At 40.3% G+C, this 19,779-nt stretch overlaps 3 protein-coding genes across 3 annotated transcripts in view; 2 read left to right on the top strand and 1 right to left on the bottom strand.

The window, feature by feature from the left end:
- The window catches only part of LOC128618381 (gastrula zinc finger protein XlCGF26.1-like), a 56,777-nt gene that overhangs the window by 20,668 nt on the left and 16,330 nt on the right, over positions 1-19,779 (top strand). Inside the window, exon 1 of the mRNA XM_053641953.1 lies at positions 10,835-11,036. The gene's annotated coding sequence lies outside the window, so the exon portion shown is untranslated. Of the gene's footprint in view, positions 11,037-19,779 lie in introns of the transcript that reaches the window.
- Positions 407-9,608, top strand: LOC128618382 (histone-lysine N-methyltransferase PRDM9-like). The gene is made up of 8 exons (XM_053641960.1): positions 407-633; positions 2,055-2,080; positions 2,426-2,564; positions 2,672-2,782; positions 3,188-3,459; positions 4,629-4,696; positions 5,606-5,796; positions 7,715-9,608. Exons 2-8 carry the CDS (start codon positions 2,069-2,071, stop codon positions 8,701-8,703), a joined length of 1,782 nt encoding a protein of 593 aa, XP_053497935.1. The 5' UTR covers positions 407-633; positions 2,055-2,068; the 3' UTR covers positions 8,704-9,608.
- LOC128618385 (tumor necrosis factor receptor superfamily member 6B-like) lies at positions 16,227-19,760 on the bottom strand. The gene is made up of 4 exons (XM_053641963.1): positions 19,344-19,760; positions 18,240-18,621; positions 17,455-17,625; positions 16,227-16,973 (listed from the first exon to the last, which is right to left on the bottom strand). Exons 1-4 carry the CDS (start codon positions 19,686-19,688, stop codon positions 16,681-16,683), a joined length of 1,191 nt encoding a protein of 396 aa, XP_053497938.1. The 5' UTR covers positions 19,689-19,760; the 3' UTR covers positions 16,227-16,680.

The following is a 19,779-nucleotide window of genomic DNA, read 5'->3' as shown; positions in this document are numbered from 1 at the left end:
GCCCTGTGATGGGCTGGCCCCTCGTCCAAGGTGTCCCCTGCCTTGTCACCAGATTTCCCTTGAATAAGCTCCAGGCTCCCCACGACTCTGTGTAGGATAAGCGGTACAGAAAATGGATGGAATTAATATTATCGTTATTATTCCAAATCAAACATCTATGAGGAGAGAAGTCGTGTTTATACACCATCAACCAAAAATAACAGAGCTTGCGTATGAAAGTTAGATAGCTGAATAGGGATTTTTTCTATATCAAAGTTACAAGGAGAACCGGAGAACCGAATAAGAAGAACAAGAAGGACAAGAAGACCAAGAGGAAGAAGAACAAGAAGAACAAGAGGAAGAAGAACAAGAAGAACAAGAGGAAGAAGAACAAGAAGAAGAACAAGTGGAAGAAGAAGAAGAAGAAGAAGAACAAGAAGAGGAAGAACAAGAACATGAACGTCCTTCGCTATTACATTCCACTCCTGTTGGTGGCGGTAATGTACCCCATACTGTCTGCCATTACACTAGAAGAAGACCTCACAAACGAAGAAGAAGGATTTCTCGACATGAAAATATTCTCGACAGGATTGCACAGGGGAAAAGGAAGTTAGACCTGAGCAGGTAGCAGCTCGCTGAGGTTTTGATTCCGAGGTAAGTGAAGCTGAATCTCTAGCCGACCTGCTCAGGTGACTGACAATGGTTCAATTCCAAATGGCTCGCTGCTCCCTATAGAAGTGCCCTACATAAAATATTAAACAATGGCGTCTACGCCCTATCTAGTGCACTTGATTTCCAACGGGGAGCCATTTGGGATTGTGCCTCATGAAATTCCGGTATGAAACGCTTTGTGAAGTCGGCTGATTGAATTAGTTGATAATGAGGAATACTGAATGTTGAACGAATTTATTCTCAGTTGTAAATATCAAAATAAACAAATACAGGAACACTACAAATGATCCAAGTAGGATCACAGTGTTTGGCTTCCCCGGTGAATTAAACACCAATAATGTAATAACATCAACTAATAATAATAATAATAATAATAATAATAATAATAAATTATTTCCATTTACCCTACTGAAAAACACACAATAGAAACCCTCATAGAATTTGTAATGGTTTTAATGGTAATTGTATTGGGTTTTAATGGAAACTGTAATGGTCCCTGTGGGTCTCTACTGTGTTGCCTTCTATTGGTGACATGTCATGTCTAGTGGATACCATTAAGGACCAGTAGAACACCTTTGACATTTGGTAATGGTAACGGTTTTACCTGATGGTTTGTAATGGTATTTGTAGTGGAAACCATTAGAATTTCTGCGATGGCTTCTATTGTCTTTTTTCCAGCAGGGTATACAGTGCCTTTCTGTCACTGTGCATACACACACACACACAGAGTGTATATGCATATGTATATATATGATACCGTGAATCTGATACAACGATACAAGAGCAATTCATCACTTCATATACTGCAGAATTGTAGCACATGATTGATTTTATGGAGAAAATGACCTACATCTTATTGCTAAATGGTCCAACCAAGGAGGAATAAAGACAGGGTTGTATGAGGTTACTGTACTGCAGGTACAACACCAAACTGGTTTCTTCTACCGTGGCAAGAAATCAGAAACTAAAAGTCAAGTTCAGAGACTTTCCAACTGGGAGCATGTCCAAACTTTTGCTCATACCATAATTACTATAAGTTCATCAAATACAAACAAACTGTGCATTAAGACTTGCAGAAAATGTTATTTAAAAAAATTAGGGTTTGCTGAAGAGGTTTTGTTTACTTCTTCTTTTCACTTCAAAAGTCCAAGTTAATCTGCCTTAATACATGTTAACAGGATCTGATGCGGATGCCAAATGATTTACTTCGTTAAAACCTTTATTGGCTTGATGAATAGCGAAACCAGAAACCTTTTTCCGGAGATGGTCTTATCTGAAGTGTGTTTCTGTATCTGTCTTATTTGATATTACATTTTCATTACTTGCATAAGGTGTGTTGATTTGATATCCAAAAGGCCCTGGTTATATTTCACCCTCATTTTTATTTTATTTTTTCCCCCCAGAATCACGTTTTCTAATGGAGTCAGAGGTCAGTGCTCTCTTTTTTTATTTTATTTTTGTCTATAATAAATATCTAAAATGCCCGAAGGCTGTCTTAATCTCTCGCCACCCACATGTCCAGTGGGATCTCCTTACTTAAGCACATGTCTAGCACCACAGAAGAAATAGCATGTCGCTCCGATTGAACTTTCGAATGAGCACACTTTCAAGACCTCCAATTAAATCATAATTCAGGTTCCTTTTGTTATTATTTCATTTGGATTTGAACTTGATTAGTTGATTTAGTTGTGTTTTTGTTTGAAATAGTCGACAGATGATTCGATTATTAAAAAAAAATAATGTTTGTGCAATCTGTTTGTTCTTTGGTCATTAGCTTTGTGAGAATGTGAAAACTGAGTTTTGCATGACTTCAGATGGGGGGACATCAGACTCTGTGCGATTTGTGATCCCTATTCCTGTGGATCAGCAGAAGCCTGTGAAAAAAGAAGAACCTGAAGATGAAGCCTATCTCTGTAAGACAACATCAGAGTCCAGTGTGTGGCTCAGTAACCTCTTCAAGTCTAACTCCGCTTAATGTGTGACCGTCACACTCACTTGTTTGGGTTTTGTGGACTTTCAGATGGAGGGCCATCAAGCCCTGTGGGATGTGTCATCACTACTGACCAACAGACTGGAGGATTCCAGAGGAACCTTATAAAAGAGGAAGAACCTGAAGATGATGAGTTCCTCTGTAAGACACCATTGTGGAGTTGAATATGATCAAGCAGCCTAAATTGTGATTATTATTCAAACAACATTCTTATATATAAGACTAAGGAATATGTCAAAATAAACTGTTTTTAACTAATCACTCCTACCCCCACTCTGCTCACGTTCTCTTCCCCTACACGTTTCAGTAGCTGCACCCAAATATAAAACATTTAATACTTGTAAGCTCCTTCTCTCTGAATGTAGGTTAAGAACGACAAAACCCAGAAGTCTACAGTTAAATCAGATCATCTTACATCTGCCTACATGGGGTGCCATGATCGCTCGTTATTAATGGAAATACCTGGCCTTAACTCTTGTTGTATTGTTGTAAAATTGTATTTATTTGGACTCAGGAACTTCCTTTGTCATGTCTTCCCCGTTCCAGATTGTGAGGACTGCAGATCCTACTTCATCAACAAGTGCGAGGTTCATGGTCCCGCTCTTTTCATCTCTGATACCCCCGTTCCTCTGGGGATTGCTGGCCGAGCCATACAAACCCTTCCACCCGGTCTAGAGGTTGGAAAGTCTGATATTCCTGATGCAGGCCTCGGGGTGTTCAATAAGGGGGAGACGATTCCACTTGGTGCACACTTTGGGCCGTATGAAGGAGACCTGGTGGACAGAGAGGAAGCCATGAATAGTGGCTACTCTTGGGTGGTGAGTTAGTTTATAAGGTTAATTAAAGGTTAATAATAAATGTACAATTGTATGCAAATGTTTGTTTAACAAGAATAGAAAAACTCCCAGCTGGCTACAAAAAGCACTTGCAAGCTGTGATCTCTGCTGAAGGGGGTGTTAAGTACTGACTTAATAGGGTGTCCAAATTTTTGCACATACCACAATTACTATTTTATTTCTTCCCATTTTTAAGTTATTTGAATATAAAATAACAGTGCATTAATATTTGCAGAACGGAATTTTTTTAACCGGGTACTCCGTGGCGGGGGGGTGTTTCCTCCCCTAGTCCAAAGACGTGCGTTGTAGGCTGATTGGCATTTCCAAATTGTCTGTAGTGTGAATGGGTCTGCGATTGTGCCCTGCGATGGGTTGGCACTCCATGCGGGGTTTCCCGACCCCACCCCCCCCGCCCGAATTCCCTGGGATAGGCTCCAGGCTCCCCCATGACCATGTGTAGGATAAGCAGTACAGAAAATGGATGAATGGATGAATGTAATTTGGCCAGGGTTGCCCAAATTTTGGCATACAAGTGTAAACTGTGGGGTTTTTTTTTTCCAGCATGCCAGTCTTGGAGGCACAGAAGAACCATAGGTCTGGGTCTCCTCTTCTCCTCCTCTGACTACACCAGTCCTCATATGATCTTACCATTATAAGTACCACACTTTGAAGATGGTGATGGATACAAGCAAATCTTTAGGTGTTTCAAAATATACGTCTTCAGCTCAAATGAACTCATTACCTCTAAAAGTGGTCCACATTGTGGTATTATTATAAATAAAGCTCAGAAATCTCGGACTGAAAAAGCACAGTGAAGTACTGTTGTCTCAGTCAGCAGACCGGTTTTGCCTTCATACTCTTTAATAGAACTGTATTGCATGGAGTGTGTCCTTCTTTATTTTAATGGGATTTTGTAGTAAGTGCAGTTGTCTCATTCTCCAGTCCTGGAGGGCTGTACCACTACAGTGTTTAGTATTCTGTCTCATTTAAAATGATCAACTAAACGATGGAAGATTTTAGAACATACGTTTTTGGGCGTTCAGAACAAATCACTGATTATACAGGGCGTTGGCCCTCCGGGACCTGCGTTTGATACCTCTGGGTTCGTGTATATAACTCGAACTTATAATATATTATACATTCTTTTGTAGATATCCAGGAGCAGACAATGTGAGACATACATCGATGGCCAGAGAGAGATGCATTCTAACTGGATGAGGTGAGGAACACACTGCAAGTCTGCAATCTATTGGGTATCTGTTTATCTGTTGAAAGCATTGTTTTGCTAACGTATAACACACCTCCTTGTCAGCTTTTGGACTCCTACTGACGTATACTACATGTATGTGGACACCTGACCAAGCACACCCATGTGTGCTTGTTGAATATCCCATTGCAGATGTAGTCCCTTCTTTGCTGTTATAATAACCTTCACTCTTCTTGGAAGGCTTTCCACTAGTTTTCCAAATATGCATGTAGGGATTTGCCCATTCAGCCACAAGAGCGTTAATGAAGTCAGGCACTGATATCAGGTTAGGCATGTAGTTTGTGTTCCAATTCATCTCAAAGGTGTTCAGTGGGATTGAGTTCATAGCTCTGTGAAGGCCACTCAATTCTTCTACACCACCCTTGGCAAAACCATGCCTTCATGGAGTTCTCACAGGGGCACTGTCATGCTGGAACAGGTTCAAGCTAGGTTATGTAGTTCCAGTGATGCTCAATCTGAATGCTACAGTATACAAAGATATTCTAGACAATTCTGTGCTTCCAACTTTGTGGCAACAGTTTGGGGAGGAACTACACATGGCTGTGATGGTCAGGTGTCTACGTACATTTGGCGTACCTTGACGATTCTGAAAAATAAGAGAGTCCTCCTTCTTCTATCGTTGCTTGCCTGAAGATGTATTAACCAACATCACATATGAGAGCAGTCGTTGACAAACGCGCATGGGTCCAATCTCTGTTGCATGGTCCATCCCAGTGCCATCCAGGCATGCATTGTGATGAGGGAACCGACTCAAAGGGAGCCATTCTTTCCCCTGCTACGAACTGCTCTCTCCCTCTATTTATCCCTTACTTCACATCCCTCTACCATCTTTTGTTCAGTGTCTGTCTCTTTATTTTCCAGGTATGTGAATTGTGCTCGTAATGAAGAAGAACAGAATCTTGTGGCATTCCAGTATCGAGGAGGCATTCTCTTCTGTTGCTGTCAACCCATTAAAACAGGACAAGAGCTCTTGATGTGGTACAAAGATGACTACGGCAAAACCCTTGGCCTTGCCTTTGACTACCTCTGGAAGAAAAAGTGCTCCTCAAATGGTTATGTCCAACCCTGATTTTTATTACATTTACCCACTACTTTCAGCCCACAGTGGCTATTATATATGAATACTTCTAACAATGTTTACTCTGACATACACAATCTGGAAAGACCATGCAGTAATGTGTGTATATATACTCAGACCATCGCAAATTCTCTCAAGCACTGACTTTTCTGACATTCTGATAGCCATTAGGGAGACCTCAAAGTGGGATTAGACAAGAACTGCCAGTATAGTCATGCTTCTGTCAGACTGTGGGAAGTTAGCAACAAAAATTCACTGAGAGGTGTGTTCAGGGCCTGTAGGATACCAATAGAGGTTCCAGTTTTGCTGGTGGTAGCAGTCACTTTGAAGGTAAGATGAAATATTAGCCCGCTAGCTAGCGCTCATAATATTAATGCTATGTCTATTTAGTAGCCTAATGTTGAATTTCTTGTTTTTGCCACCAGAAGGCATAGTTAATTTGAATTTCAGTGTTCTCAAAACAACTGGATTTAGCACATATAGAAGCGTACGCTGCTGTGAAAAAGTATTTGCCCCATACTGATTTCTCTCATACTAAATAGTTTTAGATCTTTTAAGTGAAATACAACATAAAACCAAGGAGTAAACACACAATACAGTTTTTATTTATTATTTTTGTTATTGAAGCAAAAAAAGTTATCCAACACCTATCACCAATGTGGAAAACTAATTGCCCCCTTAAACTTAAAATCTGGTTGTTCCACCTTTAGCAGCAATAACTGCAACCAAACGCTTCTGATAACTGGACTTACTCCTATGATTTGGATCATTGTCTTGCTGCATAATCCAGTTGCACTTGAGTTTCAGCTTACGGACTGAAGACCAGACATTCTCCTTTAGGATTTTCTGGTAGAGAGCAGGATTCATGTTTCTCTCAATCATTTCAAGCAGCAAAGCATCCCCATACCATCACACCTCCTCCACCATGCTTGACCGTAGGTATGATGTTCTTTTTGTGGAATTCTGTGTTTGGTTCATGCCAGATGTAACGGGACCCCTGTCTTCCAAACAGTTCCACTTTCGACTCGTCAATCCACAGAACATTCTCTCAAAAGGTTTGAGGATCATCAAGGTGTGTTTTGACAAAATTCAGACGAGCCTTTATGTTCTTCTGGGTTAACGGTGGTTTTCACCTCGCCACTCTTCCATGGATGCCATTCTTGCCCAGTGTCTTTCTGATAGTGGAGTCATGAACAGTGACCTTTATTGATGCAAGAGAGGCCTGTAGATCCTTTGATGTTGTCTTTGGCTCTTTTGTCACTTACTGGATGAGTCCTTGCTGTGCTCTTGGAGGAATTTTGGAAGATCGGCCACTTCTGGGAAGGTTCACTACAGTGCCGAGTTTTTCCATTTGGAGATAACGGCTCTCGCTGTGGTCCTTGTGGAGTCCCAGAGCATTTGAAATAGCATTGTAACCCTTCCCAGACTGATGTATTTCAATCACCACCTTCCTCATCATTTCTGGAATTTCTTTCAACTTCGGCACATAGTGTGTTACTAGGTAAGACCTTTTCACCAACCTCATGCTGTTGAAAAAGTTCTGTGTAAGTGTTGATTTGATTGAACAGGGTTTGCAGTAATCAGGCCTGGTTGCGTCTAATCCAGCTGAACCCCATTATGAATACAGTTTAATAAATTTGTGGAATTAGTAACTATGGCGGCAAATACATTTTCACACAGGCGCGGTTGAAACAATTTAGTATGAGATGTACACAAAAACAGAAGAAATCATTAAAAAAAAATACTACACTAAACAGCATTTGTATTGTAATTGTCAGGAAAGTGGTAGAAATATGTTGCACAGTTTCTAAAATAAGTTAAAACAGTTTGTTTCTCAATAAGTTACTAATACTTCTTGTTTAAATTTTTTTTTTTTATTGTTTATTCTCCAGAAATGAACAATTCCCTGCTGCAACTTTTCTCCTGCTCCTGGTGTCTGTTTTCCTACACTTCCCAGTTTCATCTTGACAATCACATCAGGAGAAGCCACTCTGAGGAGAATATGATCTCATGTGAAATTAAAAATGACAACGTGATGCCCACAGTAAGCTCCAATATACAGCAAACATGGCCTGATGCTCTCCACACGAACACCACTCATGGACAAATGCAGAAAGAACTCTATCACTGCTCAAAATGTGAGGAGGATTTTATTTCTGTCTATAACCTCAGTAAGCACCAGTGTGTCCACACAAGACAAAAGCCATTTCCCTGCACGCAGTGTGGGAAGAGTTTTACTTACCAGCGTAATCTCGGACAGCATCAGCGCATTCACACCGGAGAGAAGCCGTATCACTGCTCGCAGTGCGGGAAGAGCTTTAATAACGGGAGTAATTACAGACAACACCAACGCATTCACACCGGAGAGAAGCCGTATCACTGCTCGCAGTGCGGGAAGAGTTTCACTAACCAGTGTCATCTCCGACAGCATCAGCACATTCACACAGGAGAAAAACCACATCGCTGCTCACAGTGTGGGAAGAGCTTTAATCAACAGAGGTATCTGGAAAGACACAAGAGCGTTCACTCGGGAGAGAAGCCGTATTACTGCTCACAGTGCGGGAAGAGTTTCAATCGACAGAGTCATCTCCAAACACACGAGCGCATTCACACGGGAGAGAAACCGTATCAGTGCTCGCAGTGTGGGAAGAGCTTTAATCAACAGAACGATCTCCAAAGACACCAGCGCATTCACACGGGAGAGAAACCGTATCACTGCTCAGAATGCGGGAAGAGTTTTATTCAACAGAGCGATCTTCAAAAACATCAGCGCGTTCACATGGGCGAGAAACCGTATCACTGCTCACGGTGTGGACAGAGATTCACTTCTGTCAATTCATTTACGACACATAAGTGCACCAATCTAGACCAGACAATTTAAAGTACAACATAGAACACGATTAGCGCATATATAATATAATATCTCAATGTAAAAGTTTAGCTGGTGTTTATGACAAATGTCCTCCAGAAGCTGTGCAACCATATCTATAGTATTTTATGTTCCTTGAACAGATTGGGCTTGGATGTGTAATTTCTTCTGTTTCTTCCTTTTATTCCAACACTACTACAAATAATAAAAAAAAAGTTCATATATCAGTCCCTTGAGGATTTAGCGAAATCATGGAAACTCAAGAGCAGAGATGCGTCGTGTGACGTCATCGAGACGTTGGTTCAGCCAAAGCCCTCTTTCATTAATGTGCATCAAACACGAGTACAGCTAAAAAAAAAAAAGTCTTATTTACTAACAAACGTCACTGTGAAAGACCGTGCAAAATAATTTCGTGCGATTGCGATTTCGCCAGTTCGAGTCGTTTTCCGGAAAACAAAAAAAGCATAAAAATTGCAGTGCAAATTCGGAAAAAAAGTCGCAGCAAAATCGAGCGTTTTTGGTTGCAACAACCACAAAAAAAAAAAAAACTCGGTGAAATCCTGTAGGGACTGATATATTTATTCCATAGGACATTCCTCCTGTATATTAACCTTTTGTAAACTGTAAGCTGCTTTGAATTTGATGTAGCTTTGACTTTTTCACCCACTTCACCTTTTATCATTACTGTTTTTGTGCCACAATGTTTGCGCAAGACTTTCATAAAAGAATGTAACAAAAAACATGATCACAAGTTAGCTCTGATGAACTGGTCTGTGTCGTTGTTAAGTAGCAGCACTCACCTGTCATGCTCCTGCCGGGTTGGCTACTTCCTCTCCTCTGAGCATTTCACTTCCCCCTACTGTCTAGCTGGCCAAGTGGAGTAGATTTTTATTGTAATTACAACCATATACTATGTACGGTATAAAGTGAGATAAAATAACAATACATATATGATTTACACAGTGCTGACAGGACATCAAGTGCAATAATAATGAAACATAATATTGGCGTGTGAATGTGTGTGTGCCCTGCGATGGACTGGCACCCTGTCCAGGGTGTTCCCCGCGACCCTGAAGAATAAGCGGTATAAGAGATGGATGGATGGATGGACCTTTAAGTGTTTAATTATTTAAAAAAGTCATTTCGCCGGAAATTGAGTCATCAGTGTCCCAATGTGTAGTGAGCCAGGGGCTGCGTTCGAAATCACGCACTGTGACAGTATGGGATAGGGTGGTATCCACAGTGTCCAGAGGTTCCATACTGCAGAATCTCCGTGAAAGCAGGAGGTCATCCGGATATTTCGCGCTTACTGTTTTATGAATACTGAGAATTTGGACGTACTACTACTTTGGCATACCAATTTTCGCCTACTGTGTAGTAGGGTAGTAGGGATACTCTGACACAGCTAGGGTCTTTACAAGTACCTGAACCTGTGTACAAGATATACTTATTCACGACCTAGGGATCTAGATTGAGACACACCATGAGTCATGATGGCGACTTTCAATTCGACTGAATTTCAGCTTCAAATCCTCTGTTTTATTGTTTCTATTATTTCTATCATATGGGTATTTATGGAAATTATTTTCTTTCTTTGATGTTACTCCTACTTGTGCTGTGAGGTACACCCCACTTCACCATGCCATGCCATACCATACCATGCCATACCATGCCATACTATGCCTCGCCATGCCATACCTCGCCATGCCATACCATGCCTCACCATACCTCGCCATGCCTCACCATGCCATACCATACCTCGCCATGCCATACCATACCATACTATGCTTCGCCTTGCCATACCATACCTTGCCATGCCATGCCTCACCATACCATACCTCGCCATACCATGCCATACCATACCTCGCCATGCCTCACCATGCCATACCATACTATGCCATATCTCACCATGCCATCCCTTGCCATACCATGCCTCACCATGCCATGCCATGTCATACCATACCATGCCTCACCATGCCATACCAAACCTCACTATGCCATACCATACTATGCCATAACTCACCATGCCATCCCATACCATGCCTCACGATGCCATACCATGCCTCACCATGCCATACCATACCATGTCATGGGAGTCGGTGGAGCCATGTTGTCCACTCATTGAACTGGCCGCCCACTCCTGCCCAGGTGGTGGCGGTAATGAGCCCAAATGTTGATTCTCCAACTGCTGGAAAACAGACATTTCTTCTAACATTCGTAAGAGACGAAGAATGATTGCGGTGAGGGCTGACTGAATGAATCCTCTATAAATGAAAAGATTTCTGGCAGGATTCCACAGAAAGTTAAGAATAGAAGCTCGCTGAGGTTTTGCTTCCACGCCCGAGGTAAGTGAAACTGAATCTTACTCCCTGAGCTGCTCAAGTAACATGAATCCCAAATCGCGCGCTGCTCCCTATCCAAGTGCACGACGTAGTATACGAACCAATGGCGTCTGCGTCCTATGTAGTGCACTTGTAATAGTAAACGAGAAGCCATTTGGGATGAAGCCTTCATGAAACGTTTCAATGCTAACCACTACTATAGTGAAGTGAGATTATTCTCATTTTAAACATTTTGGCTAGCTTGCTAATGATGACTTGCCCGAATTAGATTAATTAGCTAACCTTCTCCTCATCTAATAGTCATGTTTTACTGAGATTCATAATTCTCAGCTTCCTCATAAACATTTATCCGATTAGATAACATTCTCAGGCTAGGAATATCTAATCTATGTCTGGTCTCGAGTTCAGTGTTCATACGGATTAACTGTGTTTACATGCTGTGGTTTGGTTTATCTGAATGTACTGCAGTTTCACATTCGCACATTCGCATTTCTGGCTTCAGAAATTCTTACAGTGGGTGCAAAGAAAAAAGATTAATGTGTCAATTATTTTTATTCACAGCCAATGCAGTCAGATACAACATATATTTTATTCCAATAATTGATTGTTTTAAAATCCTGAGACTAAACAGATTTTTTTTTTATAGAAACCTGCAATAACGTGGGGTGCTAAGGGACCGTCTACAAATTACAAATTAGGTTTCGTTTTCCTTAAAGTAATCAAAAGCCCTATTTAGGTTGGATTAGTCAGTTATTGTTATTCACAGCCAAGGCAACCATATACAACACATTGTTTTATTCCTATAATTGTTAGTTTTTAATATCCTGAGACTAAATAGATTTTTTATGGAGACCTGAAGTAGCGAGGAGAGTTAAGGGACCGTCTACAAATTACAAATTAGGTCTTGTTTTCCTGAAAGTAATCAAAACCCCTGTTCAGATTGGATTAGTTTATCAGGGAATCGTCTAATAAAACTACCACAGTTGGAGTGAGGGCCTGTTTACACTTGGTCGTGTCGTGCATTTTCTCTGATCGGATAGCTATCCGATTTGATAAAATTGGTTCCAGTTACACTTAGCCACATAATGCGTTTCAGGTAAACGGATATAAATCCGATCTTCTATTCCCATGCAAAATGCAAATACACATTTCCGCTGAACTGAAATGGCAGCCGCTGTTATTTTGCTCCATTTGGGTTTGCGAATGCAGTCGAAAAACAAAAATGCTTGCTACAACTCTTCCGCAACAAAAGGCAGCAATTATTATGTGCAGCATTTTTGCTGTCGGCAGTACTAAACTTTAAAACCCAGCGAGATACCAGGATGAAAGCTCAGTCACTGACCACGAGACCCTGCAGTGAGTTATACTGCTCAGATCATCACAGGAACTGCTCTGCCTCATGATCACATCTTGTTCACACCGGTTGGATTCACGCTTCCGAAGGTGTACTTAAGCCTAGTCAGTCTCCATCCCATGGCAGATCTTTGCTGTTGCTTCGTGTATTTAGAAGTACATTACGTGTGTTGATTTCGACCTTCTGCCTGTTACTGACTTTGTTTATGTTGTACCCCTTTAATTATATATACACACGCACTTACACACACTAATTGTCAAATTTGTAAATAGTGGACTGGTGATAGTGTAGGAAGTCGGCACCATTTATGTTTTCTCTTGGTTTTGGGGTAGCTATGGAGTGAGGGAAGGAATTGTATTTTTCTTTTCTTTTCTTTTAGGATAGTTCGTTTCTTTTTGTACTGTTAGAAGGAAGTTTTATTTATTATTTTGGCCTGGTCGGCTTCTGAAGTTCAAACTACTATAAATAAAAAAAAAAGTGAGAATAAAAAAAACCCCAAAGCAAACGCAATCCTGGTCTCGCCAACCCATTATTTTATCATATATTGCGACCCGACCTTAACCGAGTCGTAATCTGTGTGTATATATATATATATATATATATATATATATATATATATATATATATATATATATATATATATATATATATATATATATAATATTTTATATATGATAATGTATGTAATTGTCAGTAGCCCTGGCTAACACTGAAAAAAAAAGTTTGAAATGAAAGTTTGCATTTTTCACACATGTCAGGAACATTGGGATATATTTTAGATAGTTTACTCCTAGAGAGGTGAGCTCTGTGGACCACTTTAAATCGTATGAAACTAAGTCTAGCTCAAGACGTGGCGGTACGTATATTATCTAACGCTCTGCCCTGGTAATCATCCTCAAGCTCCAGGCCAAATTCCTCTTCCCAAGCACTAATGGTTTTGATATTGTAAGAATTGTCCTGTGACCAGATCGTTGCATGTATCCGTGAGATAATGCCACCCTTATGAGGATTCAGCTTGAACACCTCTTCCCATGCAGACTTTGTAGGTAAGAAGGGAAAACCAGCGAATAGGGAGGAGACACAATGCCTAATTTGAAAGAAACGGAATAGGTGAGACGGAGGCAGGCTGAATGACGAGGATAATTCAGAAATGCTTGCAAACACATTATTAATGAAAAGATCCTCAAAGCATTTCAGACCCTTCTTTTCCCAAAAAGAGAATGTGGAATCTGTAAAGGAGGGGGAAAAGAGGTGGGTATTACATATAAGTGCCATGGTTGAGGCCGAGATGGATTTAAAATGACGGTGAAACCGATAGAAAATTTTTAGAGAGGTACATACTATTGGATTATCCGTGTGTTGTGAAAGGGCTATAGGAAGGGAGGAGAACACCATAGCAGGGAGGGAGGTTGAAATAGAAGACTTTGCTTCTAAGTGGCACCATGGAAGAGAGGGGGCCTGCACCCAGAGCACCAGTTTCTGAATATTAGCCACCCAATAATAATACATGAAATTGGGCAATGAGAGGCCACCACTTAGTTGACTCTTTTGAAGTGAAAATTTGGAAACCCTAGGAGTTTTTCTTGCATATATAAAAGAGGAGTTTAATTGGTCTATATTCTTGAAGAAAGATTTGGGTAAAAACAAAGGGATGGATTGAAAAAGGTAGAGGAATTTTGAAAGAATCTTTATTTTTATTGTGTTTATTCTACCAAGAGGGGGAAATGGTAGAGCTGCCCATCTTTGAAAGGCAGACTTCATGTATGAAATTAAGGGTTTAAAATTCGCCGCCATTAATGCAGAATAGGAACGGGTGACCTTAACTCCGAGATATTTGAATTTTGAATCCTCCAAATTATTTCAGATCAGACAGTCTGTTTTATTTTTTGGCCAGATTGGTTTATAGGCAAGCATTCACTCTTTTGTAGGTTCAGTTTATACCCTGAAAATTTCCCAAAGTCATTTAATACGCGTATTATCTCTGGAATAGATGCAATTGGATCTGTAACATAAAGTAGTAACTCGTCAGCATACAGGGCTAGTTTATGTTCAGTTCCTTTGTGGATTATACCCTGAAATACAGGAAGAGTTCTAAGCGTTATCAAGAGAGGCTCAATCGCTATGGCAAAAAGTAAGGGAGACAGAGGACATCACTGGCGCGTACCCTGTGACAAAGTAAAATAGTCAGATTTAGCATCGTTGGTATTTATGGAAGTGTGCGGTTCCACATGTAATAAACGGATCCATGATATCAGTCCATCCCCAAAGCCGAACCTCTTTAGCACCATAAAAAGAGATTCCCATTCTATCCTATCAAACGCCTTTTCTGCGTCCAGAGAGATGACCACTTCAGAGGAGTCGCTGTTTTGTTTTGAATACAAAATACTAAGAAGAGTACGCATTAGAAAAGGATTGCCGTCCTTTTATAAATCCGGTTTGCTCCTCTGGAATAATGCTCGGGAGAATCCCCTCTAAACGAGAGGCCAAAAGTTTGGCTAAAATCTTGACCTCAACATTGAGGAGGCTAATAGGTCTGTACGAATTACATAACGTTGGGTCCTTCCCATCTTTAAGCAATAGAGTTATAGACGCTTGTCTCAATGTTTGTGGCAGCGTACCTAGTTCTAAGGATTCCTCGAATACAGCCAGAAGTGATGGGGCCAATGTAACATGAAATTTCTTATAAAATTCAGAAGGAAACCCGTCCGGGCCAGGTGATTTCTTAGATTGTAAAGAATTGATTGAGTTAATGATCTCATCTAAGGTAATGGGGCTATCAAGATCAGATGCCAATAGAGGGTCAACTCTGGGAAAATCAATATTTCTAAGAAAATGGTCCATGTTACCTGAATTGTGAGGAGCTCCAGCTGTGTATAAAGAGGAGTAAAAACTTTTAAAAGTTGAATTAATTTCTACAGGATCCGAGGTTAATGCCCCACTGGACTGCATAATCTGAGTAATAGAGCGCGAAAGTGCTCGGCTACGCAGTTGGTGAGCCTTGTCCCCATATTCATAATAATTGCCACGCGTATGTAACAGCCGCTCCGCCTCACCTGTCGATAACAAATCAAACTCCGCCTGCAAATTAAGCCTTTGTTTATGCAACTCAGGGGTCGGGTTGACAGCATATTGGTCGTCAATAGCTCGAATATTATCAGATATCTCTTTTTTCTTATCCTTGCGTTGCTTATTGGCATGAGCAGAATAAGAGATTATCTGTCCCCTTAAGAAGGCCTTTAGAGTTTCCCAAAGTAAAGAGTAAGAGATTGAATCAGTTTGATTAGTAAGAAGAAAATCATCTATCACATCTATCATCTACTCACCTATCCTCTATCTGATGCTTTTTGCACTCGTTATATGTTTACAGTCGAGGCTATACGTATGTATATGTATGATGGTAATAAGTCGAATTGAATCGAATTTTATTCCTTTCTTAATTGATGAATTACTCTGTGCTGTGGGAGTGTCATCTTTTTCATTTGGTCAGCCATAAGAGACTGATCAATGCGATCATCTCACCAGCCAAAGTGAATTTCAGTGAATGAGCGAGAACAGTAACACCGCTTCTAGAAAGTCAGAGATAAATTTCGTATCATTTTATTACTTTGCAGATTTCTTTGGTTTTTTTTTTACTTTGCAGATTTGATTACTTTTCATGACCATTCTTTGAAATATAAACTATATCATTCTTGGAGCAACGATACTGTATAAAAACAACCAAAACCTTAACAGGTAATAACGTTGCATGAGGCAGGTAGTTTGACAAATATATATATATATATATTTTTTAGCAAAAATAAATACATTACTGACACAATCCAAAGCAACAAGAGCACAACAGCTGCTCACTTATGTTTTATCTGTACAACATGATGTAACAGAGAGACTCTGTGAGGCATCTAGATCTCTAGCACCTGACAGGCAGTTCGAAATTTTTATAAAAACAGTGTAAAATGTAGACATTTAAAAAATACTTCTAATAATAAACATGTGTTAAAAAAGCAAAAACAAAACATACATCATCATCTTGGAACAAACTAGGCAAATTACAAACAAACTAAAAAAATAAAAAGGCACTGAATTTTTTTTTAATGATTTTAAGATTTTTCTGTAAAACATCTAATCTAAAGCCTTTTAACTCTACCCCTCAGTGTAACGCTGAGTCAGAATGTCTCATGCACACTCTTATTAATCTGAAGAGTTGTAGGTTCCACTTCAAGTTTGGACTATTTGTTTATTCATAAATATACACGTGTAATGAAATAAGCTGCACATGGGGGCTTTGAAGATCAATTAAAGCAAAGTGTTTGTGCACAGATTGATTTCATCATGGATCCTCTTAATGCTGTCCTTGATGTTCTTGGCTATAACTTCATGCCTGTGCAGCATATCGGGAAGGCTGAAGACCTCCTGCTCTGTAGCCTCGTTAAGCCACCGCTGCAGATTCTGAATACAGTGGTCATGAATTCTGGAGGACTGAATTCCACCATCCTTTACATTTAAGTTCCTACAGATACGATATAGCTTTCGAGTATTCTGATTCTTGAAGATTTCTATGACCTGCTGCTTGAGGAGTTTTACCACACCTGAAAACAGAAAGAAGACCACAAACGTCAGCTCAAAATAGCGCTTGCATCCGGTTACCTTTCCTGATTCATTATTCAAGGGAGAGAGAGGAATCAGTGCGAGTGTGCAAGAATGAATCATTTAACATCAGACCCATTTTAGAAAACGAAACACTGCGCTCATTTACGATGATGCCGAAACCCAACATCTCAGCATAGTGGAAATGGTCCAGTGGTTATTTATTATTAAAAGAGCTTGTATTACTTGTTATACCTCCGTTTCGCTCACATTTTCACTCCTGTTAGAGAAAAAATCATTGTAAATAGATGCTGTTTATTTCATACTCAAGGAGCCTCTGCCAAACTGTAAAGGTTATGACTTGCTGAGGATTCCTCAAGCGGGATAGAAATATGACGATGCGATGAAAGCTTAAAGGAAATTTCCAGCCGTTTCTCCTCGTCGTTAAACCAAAACCTAATGATTTAAATAAATAAAGCATACCATCCTGTGTGATACTGTTGCAGCTAACACAAACGTTGTCCACAGAGCTGGTGCCGGAGAACAGAAGCTTCTCTTCTGATTTGCACTGTGTGTGTGGAACGCACGGCGTGTTTCCGGCTGCGTAGTATCCGGCCGTGCAACGCTCACACTCCGTGTCTCTGTGTGGAGTCCCTGTACAATAAAAAAAAAACAAGAAAAGGAAAAAAAAGACAAATCTTAAAAACTGCAAAAAGGGGTTGTTTAAATAATAATAATAAAAAAACATTTCTAAAATAATTTTTTTTTAAATAAATGTAACACTGTTTTCATGCATTTCTATGACGCATATCATGCGTCGTAGAAAAGTCTTCGAGAATCGTGATATGATATTTCGCTCATCTCTAAAGATACGAAAGTGTATATACACTGAATTTGTTTAACAAAATATTTGATTTTTTTTTTTTAAAGATCAGATTCATTATTATTTTCTCTTAATAAAAGCTCCATTCTGTGCAGTGTGCTTGCGGTAACTTTTACACACTCGAAATAAAAAGGTTTACAGTCGTACCACATGTAATAGACACATTAAAATCTACCGAAAGATGTATGTTTGAAGGCTGAACGAAAGAGACCGGTTAGTCCTCTTTAGAATGAGTGTAATGGCTCAACAAGTCCAGCCAGAGTGAAAAATGCTGCTAGAGAAACAGGATCATGAGATACACTAAGTGATGATTCAACACTGGAACGTTTCAGAAGCTAGAGGAGATGTTAGGAGAGGTCAAACGTTAGCGTTTGAACAGAATTACCGTTTACTTTGACTCCGTATCCCTTCTGACACACCGTGTGCTGCTGGCAGAAGTGCGAGTTCCAGTAAAAGCCTTCCTTGCACTCACACACACGGTTACTGGACCTCGTGCACTCCTGTGCCACGGTCTGATCTGAAGAACACCAGTCGCATGGCAGACAGTCATAGATGTAGTTTGAGAACTCGGTGTAGAATCCTGCGTCGCACGGCCGGCACTCAGTACGCTGCGTGTCTGTGCAGTACTTCTGCAGATGGAAACCTGGAGGGCAGCGGTCGCACGTTACGATCTTGCCGGAGGGAAGCTTGTGTTGGTACGTGCTCTCATTTTGAGCGATCACCAAGGATGCTGTGCTGCTGTATAGCACTAAAACGGTGAGGATAAACTGCAGAAACAAGCACACACACACACACAATATTATGAGGATCTTCCACTGGCATAATGATTACTGCAGTAAATCTTAACCTCAGTAACTAAAAGGAATTATTATTATCATTAATTTTTTTAAAAGGTTCTTCCTTCAGCCACATGTCCTCAGAAGGTCATTCTGCATGTCAGTGTTTCCTCACATCAGTCCACGTGAAGATAATGAAGAGGAAATGTTAAGCCAAACTCACGAGAGTGCATTAGACCACTAACTCGGTGGTGTTCTGGTTTTAACGCTTGATAAAAGCGTATCTGTCTTCGTTGTCCTGTTATGCTTCATCAAGAACCTTGAACATTCAGTACCAAACCGAAAACACCACAGCAACTAAAATCTACATGCTCTGTAGTGAGAGCGATCCTGAATCATTTCCAAATGTCAGAGGAAAGACTGTTAGAGTTTACTGAGGAACAAGACAAGAATAAACAGGGTCCCAAAACCCCAACTGATGTCCGACAAGCCCATTATGTGTGTATAGGACAATCCAAATACACCAAACCAACCACCACTGAGCTGGAAACACAATCAGATAAAGGGGACCAAACTGTACCTTTCCTCGTCACTCTTGGTGTTAAAGCGCAACTACGTTACACAAAGCCTCCGTACAAAGCTTTAAGGAAATTTCCAGCCGTTTCTCCTCGTCGTTAAACTAAAACCTAATGATTTAAATAAATAAAGCATACCATCCCGTGTGATACTGTTGCAGCTAACACAAACGTTGTCCACAGAGCTGGTGCCGGAGAACAGAAGCGTCTCTTCTGATTTGCACTGTGTGTGTGGAACGCACGGCGTGTTTCCGGCTGCGTAGTATCCGGCCATGCAACGCGCACACCCCGTGTCTCTGTGTGGAGTCCCTGTACAATAAAAAAAAAAAACAAGAAGAAAAGGAAAAAAAGACAAATCTTAAAAACTGCAAAAAGGGTTTGTTTAAAAAAAAAAAAAAAAAAAACCTTTCTAAAATAAAAGTTTTTTTTTTTTAAATAAATGCAACACTTTTTGTTTTCACGCATTTCTATGACGCATATCATGCGTCGTAGAAAAGTCACACCCCGCCCCCCCCACCACCAAAAATATGACGCACAAACACACACGTTCTCATACATAGTATGGTCATGTGCA

Source organism: Ictalurus furcatus, chromosome 14 (assembly GCF_023375685.1).
Source record: "Ictalurus furcatus strain D&B chromosome 14, Billie_1.0, whole genome shotgun sequence".
Classification (NCBI taxonomy): Eukaryota; Metazoa; Chordata; class Actinopteri; order Siluriformes; family Ictaluridae; genus Ictalurus; species Ictalurus furcatus.
This window is presented reverse-complemented; position numbering and strand designations above follow the sequence as displayed.